The sequence below is a fragment of the Zalophus californianus genome, chromosome 5 (assembly GCF_009762305.2).
Source record: "Zalophus californianus isolate mZalCal1 chromosome 5, mZalCal1.pri.v2, whole genome shotgun sequence".
In the NCBI taxonomy this organism is placed as follows: domain Eukaryota; kingdom Metazoa; phylum Chordata; class Mammalia; order Carnivora; family Otariidae; genus Zalophus; species Zalophus californianus.
The window spans coordinates 34,209,686-34,235,478 of NC_045599.1; the positions used below are offsets into that span (position 1 = coordinate 34,209,686).

Below are 25,793 nucleotides of genomic sequence, written 5' to 3' on the forward strand. Positions count from 1 at the left end.
GGGTTCTAAAAACAAACAAAACAAATGAAAAAAGCAGAAATGAACTGATAAATACAGAGAACACAGAGATGTTTGCCAGAGGGAAAGGGGGTGGGGGATGGGCAAAATGGGCGAGGGGGAGTGGAAGGTACAGGCTTCCAGTTATGGAGTAAGTCACGGGGATGAAAGGTACAGCACAGGGAATATAGTGAACGGTACTGTAATAGTGTTGTGTGGTGACAGACGGTAGCTACACTCGTGGAGAGCACAGCATAATGTATAGAGTTGCTGAATCACTATGCTGTGCCCCTAAAACTAATCTAACATTGTATGTCAACCGTATTTGGATTAAAAAACAAATAACAAATAGGGTGCCTGGGTGGCTCAGTCGGTCAAGCATCTGACTCTTGATTGCAGCTCAGGTCATGATCTCAGGATTGTGAGATTGAGCCCTACGTCAGGCTCTGTGCTCAGCACAGAGTATGCTTAAGATTCTCTTCCTCTCCCTCTGCTGCTCCCCTCCACCCCCAACCCTGCACTCGAACTCTCTGTTAAAAAAAAAAAAAAAAAAAAAAAGGCAAAATGACAACAAACCTAAAATTTGTAAAGAAATTTCACATTGTTAAGACATTTACACCAGAGCAGCTATGGTGTACAATCCCAGCAGCCTCTAGGAGCAAAACCCTATCAACCACAATAGAAGTCCTAACAACTGAAGAGAAAAAAAGAATTCAGACATATTCCAGTCCCTGTTGTTCTACTAGGGGTAAGAGCCTGAGATACCAGTCAAACCGTAAGAGCTGTCACTGTTAGACATGAGAGTCCATCTTTCATTCCTGTCCCTACCCAGGGGCTCAAGAACCGCGTACTACTAACTCCTCAGGATCACATCCATATTAGTTTCTCCAGTGACAAACCTATACCAAAAGGTTTCCCCTAGGAACTGCTACTGGGTGCTGAATGCTTGGAAAATATCACAGGTAACAGTTTCACATGTCAGAAAAAAAATCATAATCCTTAAAAAGAAAAAAAGAAAGGCCTTCCATTTTTTTGATCTCTTATACACACCTTTTTTTCCAGTTCTGTAGCTTTGGCTTCAGATTTCTCCACCTTTGTTTTATCAATCATCTGATCTGAAAAGAAAGTCAGTAAGTGAAGCTCCCAATTCTCTTGTCTTTCCCACTACCTACACCCTTCAATATAACCAAAGGGCAGTCTTTTGTCCATTTGCTTATTTTTATTATCCTTCTTAATTTTCTGCTCTAGACAAAGAAATAAATCTTTCAGTTAAGTTCAACATGCAATTTCTGAGTGCCTGTTATATAGTAAGGCCACCATGCTGGATGGCCTGGAGAGTGCCTACAACTGGTACTTAAGAATGTCTGAGACCAGCAGGAATCACAGATAATAGGTAAAGTCCCTTCAAACGGTGGGGTGATGTTTGAGTAGGGGTAAATTTTTAGATTTATGTAACAATAAACTAAAGGTCTGTATATCCCTAGCACAGAAGCTAGTTATCACCTAAAGACAAAAATGGAAATACCTAGGGACTAGAAAGATATCTTCTCTGAAAATTTCACTGGAAGAAAGATAAAAAATGAAAGGCAGAGCAATGTTTTAAGGAGCTAGATAGAATATACTTACCAATCAACCCCTCAATATCAATCTGGAGGTGCCGGCACTTGAAGTCAGGATCAGCCCCATTCTTGTGCAAAACTATCTGAGAAATACATTCTTCAATCAACTTATAGTACTGCGGTCTATGGAAGAAAGAGAAGAAGGTTATCAGGGGAAAACGAAAATATAATTTTCAGAAGCATTCAGGATCAGAAAAAGTTAACTGCTTTGATAACAGAGCAACATGAGGAGATGTGTTCCTAAAAAGACCTTTTCATAAAACTAACGGAAGAACGCTGCCATGCTAGGAAACTCGCTATTCTACGAGAGCTACCCCATCATCTTCAGATAATCAAAACCTGTTGCCATCTACCTCCTGGTGCTGATCATCTCCCATCTAAAACTCAGGCTTGATCCTTTCTGTGATAGATAGCATTACTGCTGAATCTCTACTTCTAGGCAACCTGGAACAACCTTAAACAGGTACCTCCCTTTGCTATCATCTTAACCCCACCTCACTTCCCCTCTCCAAAAAAAGGACATTTTACCTTATACACTCTGACCTCCTCCATAAGGATGCCTTTCAGTCAGATTAAAAGGACAACTGACAACTCCTTTTGTATCTGTGACTAAAAATGAACTGTAATCCTTGTCTTTGTCTCTTCTTTTTTCCTTTACAGACAGTCTTTGAATTTAAGGATTTTACTCTCTCTACTTAGGCTCAAATTCAATACTTTTCACAGGTATATCATCTTACCTGGCCTCATAGTCATTTCGGACCAAGAGTAAATGCTGCAGGATGGACAGGAAGTGTGGCTCTGCCTTTGAATCCTTTACTGTGTTTAAGAGAATCTGGAAGACATCACTGAAGTCAGTAAAAAAGGGGAAGAGGCTAAGGAAAGCATATATTTAGAAACCATGTTTGACAGGTGGATGGCCCTACTCTTGGCAAAAGTCACAAGATGCCACTTCTATTCTAACAGCTGCCTCTCCTGTAAACATTACCCCAAACTTTAAGCTCCATAAGCTTCCTTAGGCCAAGGGACCAGTGGGTTAGGTGGTATTATACACAGAGATAAAGGATTCTCAGTCCTTGGCTTGGAGATGAAGCAGTAGACAGAAGTGAAAAGGTAACTGCACACCAGTCACTTGTGTCAAATAGCAGTATGGAGCCAAACTACTCCCTCTGTCAGTCTCAGGGACACAGAGAAGAAAGTAAATTACAAGCCCACCCCTGACTTATGCATATTCTCCAAAGACCAGCTCTACACCTTAGTAAGCTAAGATTTCATGTTCTAGGAGGTCCATACTCATTTTGATAGGAACCCTCAGATCTCTGGTCCATGCTGAGGTAAAAGCCCACAGCAATCAAAAGATACCTGCCTCATCTACTGAGAAGACACACAGGCTGATGCCCTGCTCTGAGTCATCACCCCACACCATTCCATACAGGGATCTACACTGAATGTCTCATGTGTCTTGAACCCAGTTCATAAAAGGATATTCCATCTCCATTCGAATGTCATCCAGCCGTCCCTTTAGGTCATAGGAATCTTCTTCTCCTTGCTCATCAAACACATTTAGTTGCACTCTCATATCATCATTTTCAATCTCTCGAAGGTCCTGTCAATGACAAAAGTACAAGTCAGGGAACCCAGAAGTATCCTATGCTGGCTAGAAACCCAAGCCTTTCAACCTGGTTCTTAAACTGAGAGCCAAAGTTTTGCCAAAGATGATGGGGCTGTCAAAGCCCGCAGCACTTGGCATGGCCGTTCTAATGAAGAGCTGCATCTCACCTGCAACACTTGATGTAGCCCCAAGCGCATCAGTTCACTTCGGATGTGCACTCGAAAGTCAAGTTCTTCAGCTGGTGTGATGAGAGCATTGATCAGCTGTAGGCAGCCCACCTAAAGTAAGAAAATTCGGCAGCATGTCATTGTAGACTCCTAGAGATCAAGATTCCATTCTCTTTACATGCATGCTGAGGGCCCCAAATGTAATGTAGAAGATGCAGTACAAAACTACAAGAACAACTTTCTAGTAGAGCAATAAGATTTGATTTGAGCCCAGGTCTGGAGAGCTCAGAGGTCTAAATGATTCCAAGGATTTGATGGGAGACTTTGTTCTCAGCCTTGGCTTCCCTAGCATATAAATAGATAGCATGCCTTTTCCCCATCTCATAATAAGGAAAGCTGCTCTTTCTCCGCCTTCTTTGAGAGAAGGATAATCATTTTCCCTTCAGAACAAATCCTGAAATATAAAACATATACAGACACAACTCATTTCATTGGACTTCACTTTATCACACTGCTCTATATAGTGTATTCTTTTTTCTTTTCTTTTTTTTTTTTACAAATTGAAGGTCTGTGGCAACCCTGAGTCAGGCAAGTTTATCAGTGCTAATTTTCCAATAGCACTTGCTCATTTCTTGTCTCTGTGTCGTATTTTGGTAATCCTCAGAGTATTTCCAACTTTTTCATTATTGTTTGTTATGGTGATCTGTGATCAGAGATTATGACTTGCTGAAAGCTCATATGATAGCATTCTGAAGCAATAAAGTATTTAATTAAGATAGGTACACTGTTGTTGTAGACATAATGCTATTGCACACTTAACACACCATGATATAGAGTAAACATAACTTTTACATGCATAAAACTAGGAAACCAAAAAATTCATTTAACTCGTTTTATTGAGATACTGGTTATACTGTAGTGTTCTGGAAGCAAACCTGCAGTATCTCCAAGGTATGCCTGTAGCTGGGAACCATTCCATGTGTTCTATTACAAGGTCAAATGAACCTAAGTCCTTCCATCTTGAATTCTATTCTTGGACACAGTTTCGGATGATACACTTGCCTTGAGTGCAATGGAGGTTCCACTTTTTAATCCATCCAACAATGGCTGGAAGCGTTCCACCTCATCCATCTCAGCTCTTTCTGTCATCGCTGTCAAAACCCTTTCATTCCTACCCAGGAGAAAGGAAAGGGAGAGAAATGTCCAGGTGCCCTGGCAGACAGGCACAATAGGTAGATTATACAGGGGCACAGATCAGTTAGAAAACAGAACATTATCAACTGTCCAAACTTCCAACATTATTCTCCTCATCACCTAGGGCTGGGGTCAGAATCTGGTGAAAGCTAAGGACAATCTCGTCAGAAAAATGTATTCCCTAAAACCCATTCCTAGACTCCTATCTATGGATACCAAATTAGAACACCTGTTCTATGGAGTATAAACTGCTATAACTTTTGGAGGAGTAGATAACAGTATCAGTTTTAAATGCACATAACATTTGGCTTACTTCTAAAAACCTATCCAACACAAATGCATAAATGTGAAAGAATATATGTACAAAAACATTCATTATGGCATCATCTGTAATAGTAAAACTTCTTATCACCTAGAGCAGGGGCCAGAATCTGCTAAGAAAAAAAAATGTCTACCCAAAAAGTCTAGCAATGGGGAAATTGTCAAATGTTATGGGACATACATACTATGGAATGTTAAATAGCCACTAAAGATAAGGTAGATCTTTGTAAGTACCAACATAGAAAGATGTTCAAGATAACCGTTAAATTAAAAAAAAAAAAGGTGAAAAGAAATGCATGGTAATGATTTAGTTTTTATTAAACCAAACTGCTCCACAGCAATAAAAATCTATCCTATGCATGTGATTTGTTTTATGCACATAAGCCATCTTTCCTTAGTTCTAACATTCCACCTTTTGGAGTGACAGAAAGTATCTTAGAATCCAGGAAATAAAATTTGTCTCTGCTAGAAAAAAAATCTGTAAGATTGTACCCAAGCCAGCAACACTGGCTGCCTTTGCAGAAAAGGATTTACTTAATTTACTTAAATTTTACTTTATATGTTTCTATATTGTTTGAATTAAAAAAATAAAGTTGTGTTACTTCTGAATTAAAAAAAACAAAGTAAAAGCAACCCTTGCCCTAGGCGATACAGACATTAACGGAGCTCTAGGAGACACTGCAGATTACTCCTCTGAGAACCGCCAGTACGCTGAGGACAGCGCCAAACACCTCAGTCCTTAAACATTACGATTCAGTGTTCACGCCTTGGTCTTACCTAGTATTTAGGATAAAGTGGACACCCAAGCAACTCAATTTTCCTCTAGACTAGGGAAGGTGGTCAAAAAGAGAATGGAGAAGAGCTATAACCCAGTCACATACATGTCCTCTGGCTGTGGTAAGATACAAAGAGCAGAAAGCAGCTTAGCTGCATCAATCATCATGTTGGGAACAGCCGGATCCATGGCTCTGACCAGCAGCAGGATACCTTCTTCTGTTTCCAGCATGGTTTTGATTCCAAACTGGCAGGGTAAGAACAGAGAAGGGAGGCTTAACGATGACAGCATCTAACCAAGGACAAAGGTAGGGGTGGTTATGGGTTGAATGGTGTCCCCTGCTAAATTCTATGTTGAAGTCCTAAGCCCCAATACCTTGGAATATGACCTTATTTGGAAATAGGGTCATTGGCAGATGTGATTAGCTAAGTGACAACAAGGTCATACTAGAGTAGGGTAGACCCTTAATCCAATATGACTGTTGTCCCTATAACAAGGAAACATGTCGACACAGACATGCACAGAACACCACCTTGTGAACATAAAGGCAGACACTGGGGTGAGGCATCAAAAAGCCACAGAATGCCAAAGACAGCAAGCTACCAGAAGCCAGGAGAGAGGCATGGAACATACTCTCCTTCACAGCCCTCGGAAGGCCCCAATACTACCAACACCTTAATCTTGGATTTAGGGCCTCCAAGAACTGTGAGACAATAAATTTCTGTTGTTTAATACACAGTTTGTAGTACTTTGTTATAGTAGCCATAACAAACTAATACGGGGTAGACCTCTTCCCAGCATAGCTAAATGGAGCTGAATATAAATACAACACAATTTTATATTAGATACAACACAATTCTAGGTCTTCAGGAATAAAAATCTTTGATTCTTATATTTCTTTTAAATGCCCCTCGCATCCAATGGTGTGAGTAAATTGTAACAATGAGGAAGACAGATCTGCACTCCGGAACAAACAACTCTAAGACCCCTGAGTTTAAATGGAAGGAAGGAGGGAAGGAGGGAAGGTAGGCAGATTGATTCTACAGTAGGAACATGCAGAAAATAAAATAAATCTTCCCCAAATAATAAATACAGATCAGGAAATTCAAAAATTAGCAAAACAAAGTATAAAAAGAGGAAGGGAAGTGAGCCTACCTTCTGAAACAGACATCAGAACTGGGAAAAAAAGGTCCATAGAAACATACATATGTGGCAATCAGAAAGTTGTAATATTAAAAGGGAAAGCTACAAGTTCTGAACTTCATATCCCTAGGTCCTTTTTGGAGTTTGCCAATAGAAAAGAAAGAACAGGGGTCATGATGCGGGTTGGAATGAGAATGGGAAAAATCTCACCTTGTTGTTCATAAATGCTTTCAAGCAACGGATGATCTCATGCTTGTTACGGCTATCATAGCTCCTGTGTGAAGACATACTCCGTGAATTCCCTTCATTGTATACCCCTCTCCCATTTGACTTTTCAATCTTGTAAACACAGGTCTTCGGAACATCCCCAACTAGTAGCTGAGTGAATTCTAGCACACAGCAATTTGCCCTGAAACACTGGCAAAAATAGGTAGTTGAGAGGGATCACCACCATCAGACCTTTGGTTAATCTTGCAATCCAAGAATTTAGTACTACATTAAAATCTTCTGTTTAACTCCCTCTAGGTTTCTTTTTTTTTGAAGATTTACTTATTTATTTGACAAAGAGAGACACAGTGAGAGAGGAAACACAAGTAGGGGGAGTGGGAGAGGGAGAAGCAGACTCCCCGCGGAGCAAGGACCCGATGCGGGGCTCGATCCCAGGACCCTGGGATCATGACCTGGGCTGAAGGCAGCCGCTTAATCACTGAGCCACCCAGGCGCCCCTCTCTAGGTTTCTAAGTGCTAAATTTGATCAGGATAATATCCCATCTATTACTGCTTGCCTCACTACGTCAAAGGTTTCAAGCCTGTCCATTCAGGAGGTATAGGCCCTATGTTTTGTTTTGGAAAGATTCCCAATAGAGAAGTCACTATGGGTTAGGTTGACTTCAAGGTAGCCTAAGAGTCCAAGATATCCCGAGAACTATTCCAACCCTGAAGATTGTCAGAAAGTTAGTCCCAAATTCATCAAGCGTATTATGAGACTTCTGAATGGGATATAACCCAGAACAGGTCCCAGGGGAGCTGTGGATGAACGCTGACCCCACTTCCAGATTGGGTAAGAATCTATGCTGGGAGACCCACAATCTTATGTGGTCCACAGCCTGTGTTATCCACTGTGTTCCTCTTCCCTTTGCTGTCATCACTCATCCTCTAGTTTGTCCAAAGACAAACCCTGTTCTCAACTAATAGCATATTCTCCTGGTCCACAATTTCTCATTTTAGTGCCATTTTCTCCCATAGAGCAAACAGCCAAGTCACCGGGAAGATGTCAAATTGGAAGTCCTCACCCAGGAGTCTCCTCTTTCTCATCATGGAGTCGTTTAAGGATGTCCAACAAAGAGGCCAGGCCCTCAGCACCAAATGTTTGCACCCAGCTGTAAGGAATCAACAGAGACAATGCAATATCAAATCAAATCAAATCAGTATTTATTCACCCAAACAAATTCTACCCTGGCAACTCTTTACTCCCAATCCAGAACTCTCATATATCCTGGCTCCTCTGATCTTCAATATCCACCAGCAAATCCTAACCTTGGGCTCTCACTGTTGTTACCACCTCAGAATCCTCACCTGACAGGGTTGTTGTTGAGGGAGACACGAAGGGACTCCAGGCAGGTAAGCAGAGGCATATCCCGCAGGCCTGACCTCAGCTCTTGAATGTACATCATGGCAGACCTAGAGCTCTCCTTCTGGCTCATGCCCTAGATGGGAGCGTATGCAAAGATTAGTCAACATTGGACCCAGATATAAATGGACTAGCATTAGTCATTACCTTTTGAATATCAAGGCAGACACATAACATACATAGCACCCAACTCTGGGACTCAGAATTTCCCATCCCATTCTCCACACACACCTCATGAAGACTGAATCAGGCAAAAAGTATGTTAATAACAGCAATTTGAATGAGAGTAAAAGAGGAATAGGCTTATATGACAAAATAAAATAAGACTGATGTAGACATAAAATGTTCTATAAAACTGGTAAAACAAACAGGTCCAAGATGAGGGCAGAGTCTCCCATGCATGGGTACCTGCCCCAGGACTCACAGCCTTAGAGGTGTGTAAGTATTGGGACACCATCTCCCTCTTGATGATAATGTCCTTCTCCCTCAAAGGTTGCTGTTTCTCTTCGTTCAGGTTCATATCCAGCTAGTAGGGGGAGAAAAAAAAAAAAGGATAAAAACAAAACTGCATCAAGTTTCTTACAAGTTTTCAGTGTTTAATACTTAGTACAGTCAAGAGTTAAACACATTAAATGCTTACTGAATCAGTAAGTTTTCCTGATCCCTTGAGATTTAAGCTATTACAGATAATAAAAATTCCTCAGGGATGTTAATGGTTAACATTTTAGCATAAATTCCTACACTTTTTTTTTTTTTAGATTTTATTTATCTATTTGACAGAGAGAGAGACAGCGAGAGAGGGAACACAAGCAGGGGGAGTGGGAGAGGGAGAAGCAGGCTTTCCGAGGAGCAGGGAGCCCGATGCAGGGCTCGATCCCAGGACCCTGGGACCACGACTGTGCGGAAGGCAGATGCTTAACGACTGAGCCACCCAGGCACCCCCTACAGACACTTTTATACACAATGTTTTTCCTAACAAAAATGGACTCAAGCTAGATGAAAAATTTTTTATTATTGAAACAAAAGCACACATAATGTTTTCTGAACTTGGGATGATCTTAAAAATCTCTTCTTGATGACTGGCATCATCCAAACCCACAAGATCTGCACCACTCTAGGGTGTAAACACCCATTATCACTGGTTAACTCAGTCCTTGTACAAACTCTTTTCCCATGAAGAAAGAACTAGAAACCCTGTGATAAAGCCCCTCCACAGATGTAACTTGGGTGTGGTATTGAGGAAAAGGCTCCACTTGAGCCTATTACATGTATAGCCATGTGTCTGAGCCCACTGCCTCGGTGAGCACAAGTTTAATCCAGCAAGTCCAAAATATTTGAAATGGGGAAAGGGAAGAGGGAAAATGGATACATTCCATTTCTTCTCTGTGTGTGTGTCTGTAAAAGAGAGAGAAGGAAGCACTGCTCCCAAAGTAAAACTACTGTGATGTTTTTCTGACTCAATTCCTGGTGCTTTTTTTCTCCTTTTACGGATTAACTGAACACAGAAATTGCAAAGTGGGGGCCTTCAGGTTGAATCAGACCCAAAGACACAGTACATTTTGCTTGGCTAGCTCAATATTTTAAATCTGGAAGACTTTATATAAAAATACAGATTTTTAGGATCAGGTGACGCAATCATCAAATTTCAGATTGTGGGTGACTCTACAGGTCAAACAGTTTCCTCCATAAGTTTTTTTATAGTGATAGCAAGGATAAAAGAGAGGGACAAAAACCTGTGATGAAATAAAACTTGAAAGAACAGTAGTATAAGGGACCTTATCTGGAATTGTGATTTGAATGAAGGGTTTTTTTTTTTTTTAAGATTTTTTTATTTGAGAGAGAGAATGAGAGAGAGAGAGGAGAGCACATGAGGTGGGGAGGGCCAGAGGGAGAAGCAGACTCCCTGCCGAGCAGGGAGCCCGATGCGGGACTCGATCCCGGGACTCCAGGATCATGACCTGAGCTGAAGGCAGTTGCTTAACCAATTGAGCCACCCAGGCGCCCTGAATGAAGAGTTTTTTAAAAAATGACCCAACTGGTGAAATCTGAATGCTGTCTGTAATAGTTGATACTATTAAACAATTACTGTTTTTCAAGAATTGAAGATTTCTGGCTTCTTTAGAGAAACAGAAATATCTGGCACTGCTGGGCATTTCCAACTGGAGTGCTACAAAAGCTACTGGCACTGAATTGTGGCTGGCCTTCCTAAGAGAAAAGCCCAAAGGCCTTCTGCATTTGACCACAGTCCCTTCTCCTTTTCATCATCCGCTATCTGGCATAACTTATTCCTGCCGCCTCCCTGGCCCTGAAGACATGTACATTTGCAATCCAAGCCCAAGAGATGGTCTTAGACTCTTACAGCACTTGGACTGAGAGACAAACTGAAAGCTACAGTGAAAAAGAATAATAGTTCTGGCTGAGTGTTTACTATATACCGGGTTCGGTGTTAGGAATTTTAAGCCCATGCTTTTAATTAAGTTAGGGCTGCCGCTCTGTTTGAATCTGAAATCATCTATTCAGGCAATAGAGGGGTCTTAGGAAAGCTCGGAACCATGTACTCAAAACTTTCCAAGACTTAGCACTACTGCACATTCGCTGAGTGTCCTGCTCACTCAGTGCCCTTCACAGAGGACAGAAAATTAAGTCATGGCCCTGTGCACTTCACTACTCAACTGACTTCAGCTACAATCTTTAAAGGTCTTCTAGGAATTATAGCATCAGAATTCTCTTTCCAGATTCACCACTAAATAGAAGACCTTGGGCAAATGATGCCTTTCCATGCCTCAGTCTCTTTTCATATAAAATTGATTGAGAATGCTTTAAAACTTTATCTACACTGGCTAACCCAAAGGTGGTCTCCACACTACCACATGAATTGGTCCACTCGCCTTAGGTCTTTGTGGCTAACATATTGCTGTGCAGAAGGACATTAACAAGGTGGGTACTGGTTAGATATGTCCAAGCCTAACTCATCGATTCCTATCTTATAGACTGGTGCTTGTATATTTCGTCCCTTTGTTAACAGTTCTCTGTTAAACCTGAAATTCTGTGTAATTAAGGGCTAATTAAGGGGGAATCATGCCCAAAAGAGTGCCTACCGTGTCCACAATTGCATTTTCAGAAAAAAGGCAATGTTTTGGAGTGGGAAACTTACCAGCATCTGTTCAAAGAGTACTAGAACTTGATCATCTGAAACATCTTGCAATGACTGTGCTGTGGGATCATCCCCATACGATGCAGAAGAATTTCTATGAGCAGAATTGGGCTTTTCCTTCTCCTTCTTAATTCTCATGCTGGTAAATCTCTCCAGCTAAGAAAGAGAAAAAAAGTATTAGCGATCCATTTTCATTTATACAACAAACCACACATGAAGTAGCCAACTCTCTCTTTTTTTTTTCAGGTTTTATTTATTTGACAGAGAGAGCACAAATAGAGGGAGAGAGAGGGAGAAGCAGGCTCCCTGCTGAGCAAGGAGCCCGATGTAGGACTCGATCCCAGGACCCTGGGATCATGACCCGGGCTGAAGGCAGCCGCTTAACCGACTGAGCCACCCAGGCGTCCCTCTCTAACTTCTTATACCTGCATGGTTCCTGTGGTTTGTGGGCACTTCAAGATTCTTCTGACATGAAAACAAGAAATCTCTTATCTAAATTTTGTATACTGACTCTGTACTCTCATCTTCATCCAAAGATAAGAGGACTGAAGTATTAAGATTTGAAACCTTTCTACAAAGAGAAAACCTTGTTCTCGAGCTCTCCTGCCACAGCTAAGCCCTCCAGCAATACAGAACTGAAAACACCTCACGTATAGAGTTAGCTCAATAAAATGCCGTTTGTTTCCATCAGAGGATCCCTCCCTTCCAGAGGTGAGTATGACCACAGATTTTAGTAGGTGTAAGTCATAAAGAATAAACAAGTAAATGCCTTAAAACCAGGAACCATTACTTTTTCTTTCTTCTGTACACTCCAAAGCCCCTGTGTTATGGAGGCAGCAAAAGTTCAATATACAGTCTTCAAAATCCCCTTTGCAAAGAATACAGTGTACTTCAGGGGTATATATGCAGCCTTTCTGCCAACCAAAGACTTGTGAACCATTCCCCAAACCTCAAGTACAGATGCTCACACCAAAGAGCCACCAATAAGCTGCAGCTTGTAGCTCCACCTGTTTGAAAATAACAGTAAGTATCTTCAAGCACTGTGGGACTTCAAGTGATGGGAGTAGCATTCAGACTGCAAGTCAGTTATGAGTTTAAAGAACGTGCCTACCCTTGGAAGCCAATGAATGTCCCAGGGGAACGCATGCAATGGGCCAAACAGAGCAAAGAGTTAGGAAAAAGCTTTGGGAGGTTCTGATAATAGAACCAGTATCACCATTTCAAGTCAAAGTTATGACAACTGGTAAGTATCACAGTGGAGGAAGTGAGCTAGAACATGCACATGCTGAACAAAATTTCCTTACCTCATCTGCCATGAGCCGCTTCAGAGTCTAGGAAACAGGAAAAAGGAGGGAAAAGAAAAAGAAGATAGATCAGTAAAATTCCAGGGAATCTCCCCAACACCAGATGGGGTGGGGGGAAAAAAAGAATAAGTTGAAAGGATCTAAGCTACTTTCTATAAGCTAAAGATTTCAGCAAGCTATTCCTTAGCACATTCTCTTATGTCAGGGGCATGAAGGAGATTGAAGGCCACTAACATATAACTCTTTGGCGGGCAAAACAAGTAGAGAACTGCAAAGACTCTAAATCTGATGATCAATATGCATATGAAACATGCTCAACTTCACTAGTAAACAAAGAAATGCAAACTAAAAACACAACGAGATATCGCTTCACGCTGGCGAATGGCAAACATTTTCCTGTCTGTCTGGTCGGAGAGCAGCAGGAGCTCTCACACACTGTCAGCGGTAACATAAACTGCTATGGCCACTTCAGCATGGCATTATCTAGTAAAGTTAGATATGCACATATACAACTCAACACATCAATTTCTATAAATCCACCCTGCAGAAATTTGCATGTATGTACCAGGATGTGTGTAACAAGAATATTCGCAGCAACACTATAATAATATCTAAAACAGAGAACAATCCAAAGAGCCATCAAGAGTAGAACGGTTAACCTAGTACCATGTACAGTGGGGAGCAATTACACAGAGAAATTAAATGAACTTACAGCTACTCACAAACATTAAAACTAAACATGCTATTTCCTTTATCTTCAGTTTAAAAACATGTCAACTATATTATTTAGGATGTAAGATTATAAACAGAATGATTATCACAAATGTCAAAACTGTGCTTAGTTGGGGTGGACAAGTTGTGACTGCAGAAGGGGACAAGGGGGCTTCTGAGGGGCTCACAATATTTTATTTCTTGACATGGATGATGGTTACATGGGTGTTTGGTTTAATAATTTTGTTTTATGTTCTCTTCTGTATACACGCTGTACTTAAAAAAAAATGAGCTGGGGTGGTAAAATAGGAATTCTTTGTCCTAATACTTAATTTTAAACCATATTTCTTTCTCTTAATGTTTTTACAAGAGTATATATAGTAAATGCCTTTTTTTTCTTTTTAAAGATTTTATTTATTTATTTGACAGAGAGAGACACAGCAAGAGAGGGAACACAAGCAGGGAGAGTGGGAGAGGGAGAAGCAGGCCTCCCACGAAGCAGGAAGCCCGATGCGGGGCTCAACCCCAGGACCCTGGGATCATCACCTGAGCCAAAGGCAGACACTTAACGACTGAGCCACCCAGGTGCCCCTATAGTAAATGCCTCTTGACTAACCCTCCTCAAGTAATGAAAAACTAGCTGTGACCCTGCCACAAAGCTATTTTACTAACCTTTTTATGGACAAGAAAAATCTCTACCATATGCTCATGTTCCCCATGTCAGAGTTCGGTTACATCCAGTTTAATTGTGAATCTTAACTTTTCCCTCCATGGTTCAGAGGAGGCCAAGCTTCCACTGACCGAGGGCTAATCACAAACCTGAAGCTATAAGAACCTTGCTCAGCACCAATAGAAATTATAGTTACTTTGTGTGTGCTTACTGGGGAGTGAAGGCAGAAGGATGGTGAAGCAGACAGCAACATCGAAGGAGACTAACAGTTCCTTTTGTCACTACTCTTAGTCACCTGGCACTCAGGGGAAACAAGCTACAAAAAGGATGAGTATGTACAAATTTAATAACCACTGCCAAGGTTAAACTTATGTGCACCTAGAGCAACTGCTTCCAGAAGCTTGTCCTCCAAACTCAAACTGTTCCCTCAGAACCAAGCAACAACCCTAACAATTCTGGGATGGATGTAACATGGGTAACAGAACTTGGGACTAATGAATCAGTGCCAGTTGGATTGCTCACAGCTGCAGGCTAAGTTAAAGAAAAGGAAACCAGCAACCAGTTCCTTCTGTCTACAGAGTTTTATTTCTCTTCTGTTCATCCCTACTACCACTACGTAAGCTTATGCCATTATTATCTCCTGTTAGACTTACTGCAAAAGCTTCTTAACTGATATCCCTGCCTCCAGTCCTGTCTGCCCTACACCAAATCCATTCTCCATACGGTATCCAAGGGTAATCTTTCTAAAATGCCACACTGTCCACGGTATTTCCTCATTTCAAACCTTTCAATGGCTCCCAACTGCCACAAACCCTCTACCTCAAACTCTATCTTCTGGGCATCTTGAACCAGTTGCAGGTCCACAAACAGATCATGCTCTCTCACCACCCCAGACTTTCCAGGCTGCTCCTTCCCTCAGTCTAGACTGCACTTTCACGGCTAACTCCAACAGGCCCTGCAGGATGATACGGACTCTTAAATGGACAAGTACTTCTTATGTTTCCACAGTAAAAGGCACACTAGTTGTGGATTACAGTTGTCTCTTGACTGTCTGCCTCCTCTACTCCTTTCCAGACTAAGTTCATTCAGGGCAGAGCCTGAGACTTAGTCATTATATTTCCTATGAACAGATACCACAATCTGGGGCTGCTTTCCTAAAATACCAAGCCCTGAAAAAGCTTTCAAATCAATTCAATGTGTCAATGAAAAAAACAAAACAAAACAAAACAAAAACACCGAAGCCTAGACAGGTAGAGTAAATCACTGAGGTCACAGGATCAGGAACAAGCTGGGTATGAACTCTAGTCTCCAGATTCCAAAGCCTAAAATCTTTGCATTCCCCAAATTCTTCTGCCTTGTTCCCATTTAATGCCAACTCTTGCCTTTAGAAACAAAAGTGAATATATCTTTTCATAAGAAGGAAGATACCACATTTCCTTGCTTTCCTTGGTACATTAGAAACATAATTACTTAAAAAAAATTATCCACACTTTAGCACTCAGTTTGGGTAAGGACAGCAAAAATGATCCATGCAGGATCAAAGTTGCACTTTTCCAAAATGTCCAACAGAGGGTAGCAACTACCAGCAAAGCAAATCACCATATAGGCAAAATTCTGTTTCAGAACCTAACAGAACACCCCAAGAGCAAGCTCAATTCAATTTCTGAAATGTAACCTGCTGCTACAGTGTACTGAGGGTGTGTTATTTACTTACTGTTATGTGTTTTTCTTACAGGTCCTATGTATACTGTGCTTGCAAACAGTTAGCTTTACTCAGTGTTTTAATTACATCCTTACTTGTGCTGTGGATTCTGAGATAAAGAACAAGAATTCCCAGATCTTTTATTTTAGTACAAGTGACTAAAAATAGTGGGATCCAGGAAGATAAATGCTTCTGGAGCTGTATTTGTGCCTTACACCACAGATACCCAGGCTTTTGTCATTAAGTTCTCTAAGCACTCTGTCTCTTAATTCTTCTATTCTCACCATTCTCCTTGCCTGCTGTCAATTCTCTTCTGCCCCCAAACCAAACCCTTACCCTCCTAACCTGCTGGCACTAAATACTTCATCTTCCTGTCCCTCCTATTGAGTCTTCCACTAAAACCTTTAACTATAAATATAGATACCGAAAAAAAGCACAGATACTAAATGAAATCTTTCTAAAATATCAACATCTGCTCATGAATACAGATTAATAGGAACTACTAGATAAAAGACAGTAAACTGAACAAAGCACCTAATTTCTCTCCTTCTTGAAACCCTTCTAAATCTACAGAAAAAGATTTTTTGAAAAGAAAACAACGATGGAAGGAAGGAGCCTATAAAGTTGGGAAAAACAAGAAAAGCACAGCTGCAACCAAATTTTGAAGCTGGGGAATAAATACAAAGACTAGTGGTAAACCTAAAAGACCTAAGAAAACTCAGTCCTAAACCAGAAGTAGGAAAAGACAGTAATCAATTGTAATTATATTTAAAGGTCCTGAAAAGGCTCAAGAAGTAGCAGCTTAAGGTACCTATGGAAATGGGGGTTGGAAGGAGGGTGAGCCTAAAAATAAGAGGACTGGCTGGAAGCTGTTCAAGAAGCAGTTCAGTCTGTAGATCCTTCCACTCTCCATTCCCCCAGCCCTCCTCCTGGCCCATACAACAGAGAGTACCCTCCCTTACTCCAGCAGAAATCTGCAAGTTCATTCTTACAAGAAGGTAAAGGATTTCTGAACTGGGAGATGCCAGGCACAGTTGTGGGTAGGAATTCTGTCATAAAATCTATGCATAATACCTACTGAGACACCTAGCACCTTCCGCCATAGAGTTTCTGAGAACCCCAGCAGCCTGGGTGGCCATTACGCTTGAGGCAGAAAATTGGTAGACTCTTCTCTGGGGAAATGAAAAATGACCTAAAACTCCCGACACAGTCCAAGTAGATCACCCTGGAGTTCTGCAGTCCAATATGATAGCTACCAGCCACAAGTTATAATCAAGCACTTTTAATGTCGCTAGTATGCCTGAGGAAGAATTTTAAATTGTATTTAATCTTATTTTTTTTAATTAATTTATTTCAGAGAGAGAGAGCGCACGGGCACAAATTTGAGGGGAGGGGCAGAAGCAGAAGGAGAAGCAGGCTCCCCGCTGAGCAGGGAACCCTATGCAGCAGAATCAGGACCTGAGCCAAAATCAACAGCTGGACACTTAACCAACTGAGCCACCCAAGCGCCCCAAATTGTATTTAATTTTAAATAAATATAAATTTAAAAACTAATATATTATTGTTATTGTTAAACTTATGTTTGGAATATCCTGGGTATGTGAATCTACTTTCACCTGTAAATTTTATGAAGTCTAAAAATACATGAACTTGGGGCGCCTGGGTGGCTCAGTCAGTTAGCGTCTAACTCTCGGTTCTGGCTCAGGTCATGGATCTCAGGCTTGTCAGATGGAGCACCATGTAGGGCTCTGTGCTCAGTGTGGAGTCTGCTCCCTCCTCCTCTGCCTCTGCCCCTCCCCCATTCCCGACCCAACTCCTTCACCCCCATGCACTGGTGCTCTCTTTAAAATAAATAAAATCTTTGGGTGCCTGGGTGGCTCAGTTGGTTAAGCGACTGCCTTCGGCTCAGGTCATGATCCTGGAGTCCCTGGATTGAGTCCCGCATTGGGCTCCCTGCTCGGCAGGGAGTCTGCTTCTCCCTCGGACCCTCCCCCCATCTCATGTGCTTTCTCTCTCATTCTCTCTCTCTCTCAAATAAATAAATAAAATCTTTAATAAAAAAATAAAATAAATAAAATCTTTAAATATACCTCAACTATTTTTTTATAAAAATTTAGCATATAAATTAAGATGTGCTATAAATGTAAAATATACACTGGCGTCCAACAACTTAATATTAAAAACAATATAAAACATCTCATTAATATTTTTATATTTATAACATACTGAAATCTTTTTATATATTGGATTACCTAAATTAATATTATTAAAATTAATTTCACGTTTCTTTTTGCCTTTTTCTGTGGCTGCCAGAAAATCTGAAATTACATATGGACTCACATTATAGCTCGCTCTATTATAGACGTCTTTTTTTTTTTTAAAGATTTTACTTATTGGGCGCCTGGGTGGCTCAGATGGTTGAGCGTCTGCCTTCGGCTCCGGTCATGGTCCCAAGGTCCTGGGATCGAGTCCCGCATCGGGCTCCCTGCTCCTTGGGAGCCTGCTTCTCCCTCTGCCTCTCTCTCTCTCTGTCTCTCATGAATAAATAAATAAAATCTTAAAAAAAAAAAGATTTTACTTATTTATTTGACAGAGAGATAGCGAGAGCAGGAACACAAGCAGGGGGAGTGCGAGAGGGAGAAGCAGGCCTCCCACCGAGCTGGGAGCCCGATGTGGGGCTCAATCCCAGGACCGTGGGATCATGACCTGAGCTGAAGGCAGATGCTTAACAACTGGGTCACTCAGGTGCCCCTATACAGGTCTGTTCTATATAGTAAAGGGCACAGTTAACAAACTTTACCTGTGCATCTAGAGTTTCCCATCAGTTTGTTAGTCCCTCATTCTTTTTTTTTTTTTTTTTTAAAGTAGGCTCCACACCCAGCGTGGCATCTGACATGGGGCTTGAACTCATGACCCTGAGATCAAGACCTGTGCTGAGAACAAGAGGCAAATGCTTAACCGACTGAGCCACCCAGGTGCCTCTGTTAGTCCCTCATTCTTAAACATTAGCAGACAACCCAGGTTATCAGACATTTGAGAAAAGCCACTGATGTAAGACAGAGGAAAAAAAAAAACAGCCTGTCATTCAGACTATGCAAAAAGATTTTCAAGATCACTAATATCCACAAAAGAGAACATAATGCCATTTTAAAAAGAAACATGCAGAGGAAAAAGAACCTGTAGAAGTTGAAAATATGAGAACTGAAACTCAAGAGAAAGCTCAATAGAAGTACTAGATGGTAAGAACTGAGGAAATCTCCCAAAAAGCAGAGCAAAAACAGAGATAGAAAAGTAAGAGAGAAAAGATAAGCAAAGATAAGATCAGTTTTGGAAGGTTCAATACACATATAGGAGAAAATGGGAGCAAGTTGCCAAAGAAATAATTCAAGAATATTTCCCAATACCAAAGGGTAGGTGTCCAGCACAAAGGATAAAAATAGATCACACAAAGGCATATTATGGTGAAATTTCAATACAGTGAATACAAAGAAAATCCTACAAGATTTGACAGAAAGGAAAAAATTGGTCATATACAAAGTACTGAGAACAGATTTGGGTTTTTTAACAACACACCAAAAGCTAGACAACAACGGAACAAGGACTTTAATACATACAAAGATAAACAATTTCAAACCTAGGATTCTATACCGACAAAATAATCAATCAAATGTTGAGTTCAGAACAGGCATCTTCAGAAACTTAAAGCTTTCAAAAAATTTATCCCCATGCATCTCAGGAAGCTATTGTAGGATATGCTCCACCAAAATGAGGGAGCAAACCAAGGAAGTAAAGGACTTGAAACATGGGCAACAGGAGACCTAACACATGGAAGAGGTAAAGGAAATCCGTAAGGCAAAGATTTGAGAAGATTGTTCTTTGCCAGAGAGCACAATTAAAAGGGGACTATGGGACCTGAGCCAAACCCTCCAAGCCTGTCATCACCATCATCTACTTTTGTTCTGGGCTTTTGAAACTGACAATACCTGGTGGGTCTGACCCAGCCAGATTCTTGGCTTATTGGAACCATATGTTAATAATTTCTTCCCTTCCTTCCTTACTCTACTGTTTGGACCTCAAGGACACTCATTCCACCCCACAGAGTTTTTCTACTTTGACTTATCCAGAAGAATTAAGATTGGCCATGGTGAGCTTAGAAAAAGAAAATATAAAGCATGTACTCCTCTGACCATATTCTTGTTGGATGTCTAGTACTTGATCCTCACTGCAGCCTTGCCAGATGCTCAACTATGGTGACTCTTGATCTTGGGGTTGTGAGTTCGAGCCCCAAGTTAGGTGTAGAGATTACGTAAATAAATAAATAAATAAATTTATAAGGAGTAAAAAAATATTTATTCTAGAGGAATTTATTCAATAGAATTAAATGAGTAAAACAATTTCTAAAGGTCATTAGCTGGTACCAGAAAAGAGCTCAACAAAACTGCATTTACCAAAATGACCCTCATCTTTTCCAGAAGATGCACTGTGTTATCAAATCTTATTTAAATCAACACAGATTGCTCAAAGGTGCACCGCATCAAAAGTAACAGCATTCAAATGGAGTGCCTACATGGCCTAGTCAGTTAAGGGTCCAACTCTCAGTTTTGGCTCAGTTCTGATCTTGGGTTCATGAGATCGAGCCCCAAGTCATGCTCTGCACTCAATGAGGAGTCTGCTTGAGTTTCTCCCTCCCTCTCCCTCTGCCCCTACCCTGCCCCCACTTTCTCTCTCTCTCAAATAAATCTTTTAAAAAAGTAACGTTGTCAAAAATATACTTTAAAAATAAAATAAGTATATTTGGCTGTGTACTGCTCTGCATTAAGACCATCAATCAACATAAAAATGAAAAGCTGTGCCCTCACTCCCCGCTTTCAGAGAATAATTCAAGACTATGATTCATTCATCACATCCTAAGGTAATATGTGGTAAGATAAATCTTTTGGTTACCATCTACAGGAAATAAGAAACTTCCTAGACACTTTACAGTTTGGTTTCTATAAGAAACCAAAAACAAAAAAGTCCAAAGACCCCAAGGTATGTCCTGTGAGGCCAAACTAATCAGATGACTTAATGAGTATGAAACATACCCTGATTATTATTATCATAATAAATGCATATGAACTATAAAACTTCTCTTCCATACTGGATTTGCTGTGGTGGTGGTGAACACTTCAACTTTTAAAAACTAGTGGATAATGGGGTGCCTAGGTGGCACAGTCAGTTGAGTGTCCAACTCTTGGTTTCCGCTTGGGTCATGATCTCAGGGTAGTGGGATCGAGCCCCATGTTGGGCTCCGTGCTCAGCGAGTAGTCTGCTTGGACTCCCCCTCCTATCACTCTACCCCTCCCCTCCATGCCCACGCACGCTCTCTTTCTAAAAAAATAAACAGATCTTTAAAAAGTGAGTGGATGGGACTAAACATGGCAGTCTTTTAAACAGAGGCTCCCTCTGTTTGCCTAGCAACAGAACTGGCAATTTTTTAAACTCAAGGCTGTAAGAAAATCATTCCAGAGACTGATTCACCTCTACCCAACTCCCTGACTCTTTAACTTTTCCCACTCAGCAGGAAAACGGGACAGAATTCTCAAACAATTAAGGATGGTCTCTTGGCACAAGATGTTTATGTAGCCAAACAAAAAGTAATTAGGTGGTATCCTTAGCAGCAGAGAGGTTGGCAGGGATCTAATAAGAGAATATGATTAAACTTCACTTTGAACAGAGTACATTACATAGCAAAAAGTGTTCCAATTCCTACCACTGTGCTTCACAAGAACAGTTAATCATGGATGATAATCCTATGAACCATGTGGTTCATACACAGATAATATAAACCTCCAACTGCAAGCCTGTATATCTCAGTACATTCTAAATATTTTGTTCAGGCTAACTTATTTAATTTTTTAAAAAAATTGTAAATGGGGGCACCCGGGTGGCTCAGTTGGTTAAGCGACTGCCTTCGGCTCAGGTCATGATCCTGGAGTCCCAGGATTGAGTCCCGCATCGGGCTCCCTGCTCAGCGGGGAGGGAGTCTGCTTCTCCCTCTGACTCTCCCCCCTTTCATGTGCTCTCTCTCATTCTCTCTCTCTCAAATAAATAAAATCTTTAAAAAAAATTGTAAATGAAGTATATAGTTGATATACAGTATGTTTCAGGTGTACAACACAGTGACTGAACAATTATATGTGTTATGAAATGCTCACCAAGGTATTACTGACTATATTCCCTATGCTGTACTTTTTATCCCCACGACTTATTTTATAACTGCAAATTTATAATCTCCTTCAGCCATTTCTTTTGCCCATTCCTCCACTACTCTTCCTGTACCACCTTTTAAAAAAAATTTTGTTCAGGCTAATACCAGACATATCTGAGCTCTTGGCTAAATAACTACCACCAGCACACCACAGCTGAACGCCCTGTGGCCCACTGTGTGAAGATTCTAAGAGGCCCAGGCTTCCTGGGAACTACAGGTTTTCTTAAAACACCTATAATCACAAGCAATTCACTAACTGCCTCAGGATAGTCAACTCATACCTCTCCCTCTCTGACATCCACCCTGGCTCAAGGGCTGTCTAATCTAGTGTAAGGACAGGTTTAGAGTGGTAGATAAAATTCTAAGATGTCCCCTGAGATTCCTAGCCTGACATAAGAACCTTGTATAATTACCAGGACTGTATGATAGGATACCACTCCTGTGATTAGGTTCTGTTATTCCGCACGACTGACTTTTAAGAAAGGGAAATAATCTGCGCAGGCCTGACCCAATCACACATGCCCTTTAAATCTGAGGTGAGATTAATTAGAGACACAAGGACTCAACATGTCATTTCTGGCTTGAGCATGAAGGGGGCCAAATAGCAAGGACAGCAGGCAGCATCTAGTTGCTGAGAGCCAGCAAAGAAACAGGGACCTCAGCTCTACAACCGCAAGGAACTGAACTCGGCCAATACAATGAGCTTGGAAGCAGATTTTCCCTGAGCGACTCCAGATAAGTTCTGGCCCAGGTGACACACCTTGATTTCAGCCCTCTGGTAACTCTGAGAATGCAGCCACACTACTCATGCTGGACTTCTGACTAATGAAACTATGAGCTAATAAGTGGGTTTTGTTTTAAACTGTTGAGTTTCTTATGCAGCAGTAGGAAACTAATACATTAAACAAACTGACAAAATCTACAATTTATCTAGAACTTTGGCTAAAGGAAAAAGACTATGAGTCCTGGTTTATTTATTTACGGCATCCTAAAAAGCTACAAGTACAATTTTGAGCAAATCATTTTAATTCTTCATGCTTCGGTTCCCTTATTTATTAAAAACAAAGCAAAAGCAGACACACATACCTACTGGGAACTATGAGATCATAAAGTGAAGTGGTAAGAGATCATTCTGTAAAGTAACTGCGCTGTTATTACTACAGAAAAGACTTGTTTTAAAATACACAGCTGAAGAGTGGACTAGTTGACACTGTGCTCCAACAACAAAAGGAAAAAGCTATTCCTCATCTATCAACTATACATTTAGCCATTGTTAGTCATTTCACAAAAAGAACTAAAGAACTTACCAAGGGCAGGTTCTCAATATTTTTTATCAGACTGTTTATTGTAACTACTTCTGTGTAAGTTGTTTGGGGGCAGGAATCATATCTTGTTCATTTGATGTGGCCAATATTTAATAAATATTTTAAAAATTAGCATCACTATAGGTTTAAGAGCATCATCCTAAGCACAGTATATTTATTAATTCCTTTACTCAAATTAGGCAAACCTAGGAAATACCTTAAGTCAAAGTCTGTGACAATGTGATGGTTATGGACAGGTCAGTCAACCATTAGACCATGAAGAGTCAGTCAAACACGAGACCATACCTTGAAGAGTCATGTCTTTCCCTATATATGAGAACAGGGGATGCTCATTGGTACATGACACACTTTGAGTTGTCCTTGAGGAAAATATCCAACTATGGGACACATGTCACCTAGGGAGTCTTCCACCTCCTTTGAAAAGCATTAAGCCCTAAGACACAGGCTACCTACAGGTAAAATGGAAAGCCAACAACAATCTTCTTTCAAATCCTCAACTACCTACCCAGGAAGGATCAGGTAAGGTATGTGTCATTCAGAATCATACAGAGCAGAGAGCATGGCCTGGCTATGATTCATTGATTCATCTCTTTATTCTATCACAGTAATGACACTCAGTTCCTTAGGATAGTTCCTTAAGCAACAGAAGGTTATCATGTGCACTTGAATTACCAATGAATCCCATTCCAGTTCAGACAAAAAATTTGTCACATTTCCACTAAGAGACAGTAAGAGCAGGCTGAGCTTTTCTTTTTATCTATCACAGTTTCAGTCTTATATTTAGGACTGTATCATCTCATAAGGCTGCTATGAAAAGTAATAAATTGGATGGAAAGTACTTTGTTTTGCAAAGTACTTTGTAAAAATTAAATAGTATATGATGATGGAACCTATGACACTTTTCAGCCTTCCTTCAATTCCCACTCCTCATTTAGAAGTCAATTACAACTAGAGAGAAGAAAATAAAGGGTCTATCTTCAAATGTAGAGAAGAACTTTCCCTTCCATTTTTAAGGAATGGCCCAAGGATGACACTGAGTTAAGTCAGTATCTCATCTACTATTTGCAGAGAAACTAGATTCTGACATTACTACTTACTAGTGCCAGAAACTTAAACCAGAGTTGTGCAGAACTGGAGCACCCACTTCCAGAAAGAAAAGAGGAAAAAAAAAAAAAAGAAAAAAAGAAAAGAAAAAGGGTATCTTTGAGAAAAAGAAGACTAAAAGAAAAGCACAAAAATGACCAGGAATTTAAAAACACCAACTATAATGCTAACTTAGTATTATTAAGTTAAATGGGTTTAAGGGAAAGAAACCTGAAGATTATCTAGCAGTCTCCAGAAATGTAGATGGCTCACTCATGCTCCCCATGATCAGTATGGGAAAACTGCTAAAGGAGTCAGACCTTTGCAGCTCATCCATTTAAGTTTCATGCTGCCTTGGCAGCTCCACAGCTCAACTCAGAACTGGACAGTTAGCTTTTCAGAATTCATACGAGGAACAAAAGGAACATAGTAGAGGAAAGTCCAAGATTTTTTAAACCTAACTAAGAGAGTTCTTGGGGCACCTGGATGGCTCAGTCGGCGGTTAAGGGTCTGCCTTCGGCTCAGGTCATGATCTCAGGGTCCCGGGATCAAGCCCCGCATTGGGCTCCCCCTGCTTGTGCTTTCTCTCTCTGTCAAATAAATAAATCTTAAAAAAAACAAAAAACCCTAATTAAAAGGGTTCTTTCAATCTACCACTGCCTTCCAGAACCAGTATCTTCTTACTGATACCGTCCAGTATGCCCTGAAGGATTCCAGGCAGTGACGTTTGTCAAGTATGAGTTAGAAATGTTCTACAAAGAGCATTAGGTAACTAATCATTACCTGTTTCAGTAATTTAGTTATAAATTTGAAGCAATTTACTTACAAATGCAAAGCAACAACTGTCTAAATCAGTTGGTGAGAGTCTGCTTTCCAATAAACCACATTTCCCAGCTGTGATTAAAATGAAGGAAAAACTATCTTAATATTAGGATCCTGTGACAGGTGCAAAATACATTCTAATAGTCCTCTGTTAGTTCAAGAAGGCAAGCCTCTTGGGGAAAAGGAGAAGGTAACATTTTGCCTACCGCTTAGCTCATTTTAAAGCCCAGGACAGGCAAAGCCTGCAGCCCAGATAGCTGATAGCCTAGAGAAAAGAAGGGTAGTCCACTCAGGTTTCACTATTCTAGCTCAGCAGA

At 40.7% G+C, this 25,793-nt stretch overlaps 1 protein-coding gene across 7 annotated transcripts in view; it reads right to left on the bottom strand.

Annotated features, from left to right (window-relative positions):
* Positions 1-25,793, bottom strand: part of DIAPH1 (diaphanous related formin 1) — a 93,890-nt gene that overhangs the window by 54,337 nt on the left and 13,760 nt on the right. For 4 of the 7 annotated variants that reach the window (XM_027606350.2, XM_027606351.2, XM_027606348.2 and 1 more), the window contains exons 2-14: positions 12,914-12,940; positions 11,610-11,765; positions 8,880-8,981; positions 8,401-8,531; positions 8,118-8,204; positions 7,036-7,099; positions 5,789-5,928; positions 4,455-4,563; positions 3,393-3,503; positions 3,101-3,219; positions 2,354-2,470; positions 1,624-1,739; positions 1,048-1,112 (exon numbers count right to left, since the gene is read on the bottom strand). In XM_027606350.2, the coding sequence (XP_027462151.2) occupies positions 1,048-1,112; positions 1,624-1,739; positions 2,354-2,470; positions 3,101-3,219; positions 3,393-3,503; positions 4,455-4,563; positions 5,789-5,928; positions 7,036-7,099; positions 8,118-8,204; positions 8,401-8,531; positions 8,880-8,981; positions 11,610-11,765; positions 12,914-12,940 (1,344 nt within the window). The remainder of the gene's footprint in view (positions 1-1,047; positions 1,113-1,623; positions 1,740-2,353; positions 2,471-3,100; positions 3,220-3,392; positions 3,504-4,454; positions 4,564-5,788; positions 5,929-7,035; positions 7,100-8,117; positions 8,205-8,400; positions 8,532-8,879; positions 8,982-11,609; positions 11,766-12,913; positions 12,941-25,793) is intronic. The other 3 variants (XM_027606353.2, XM_027606352.2, XM_027606349.2) reach the window with 1 other exon arrangement.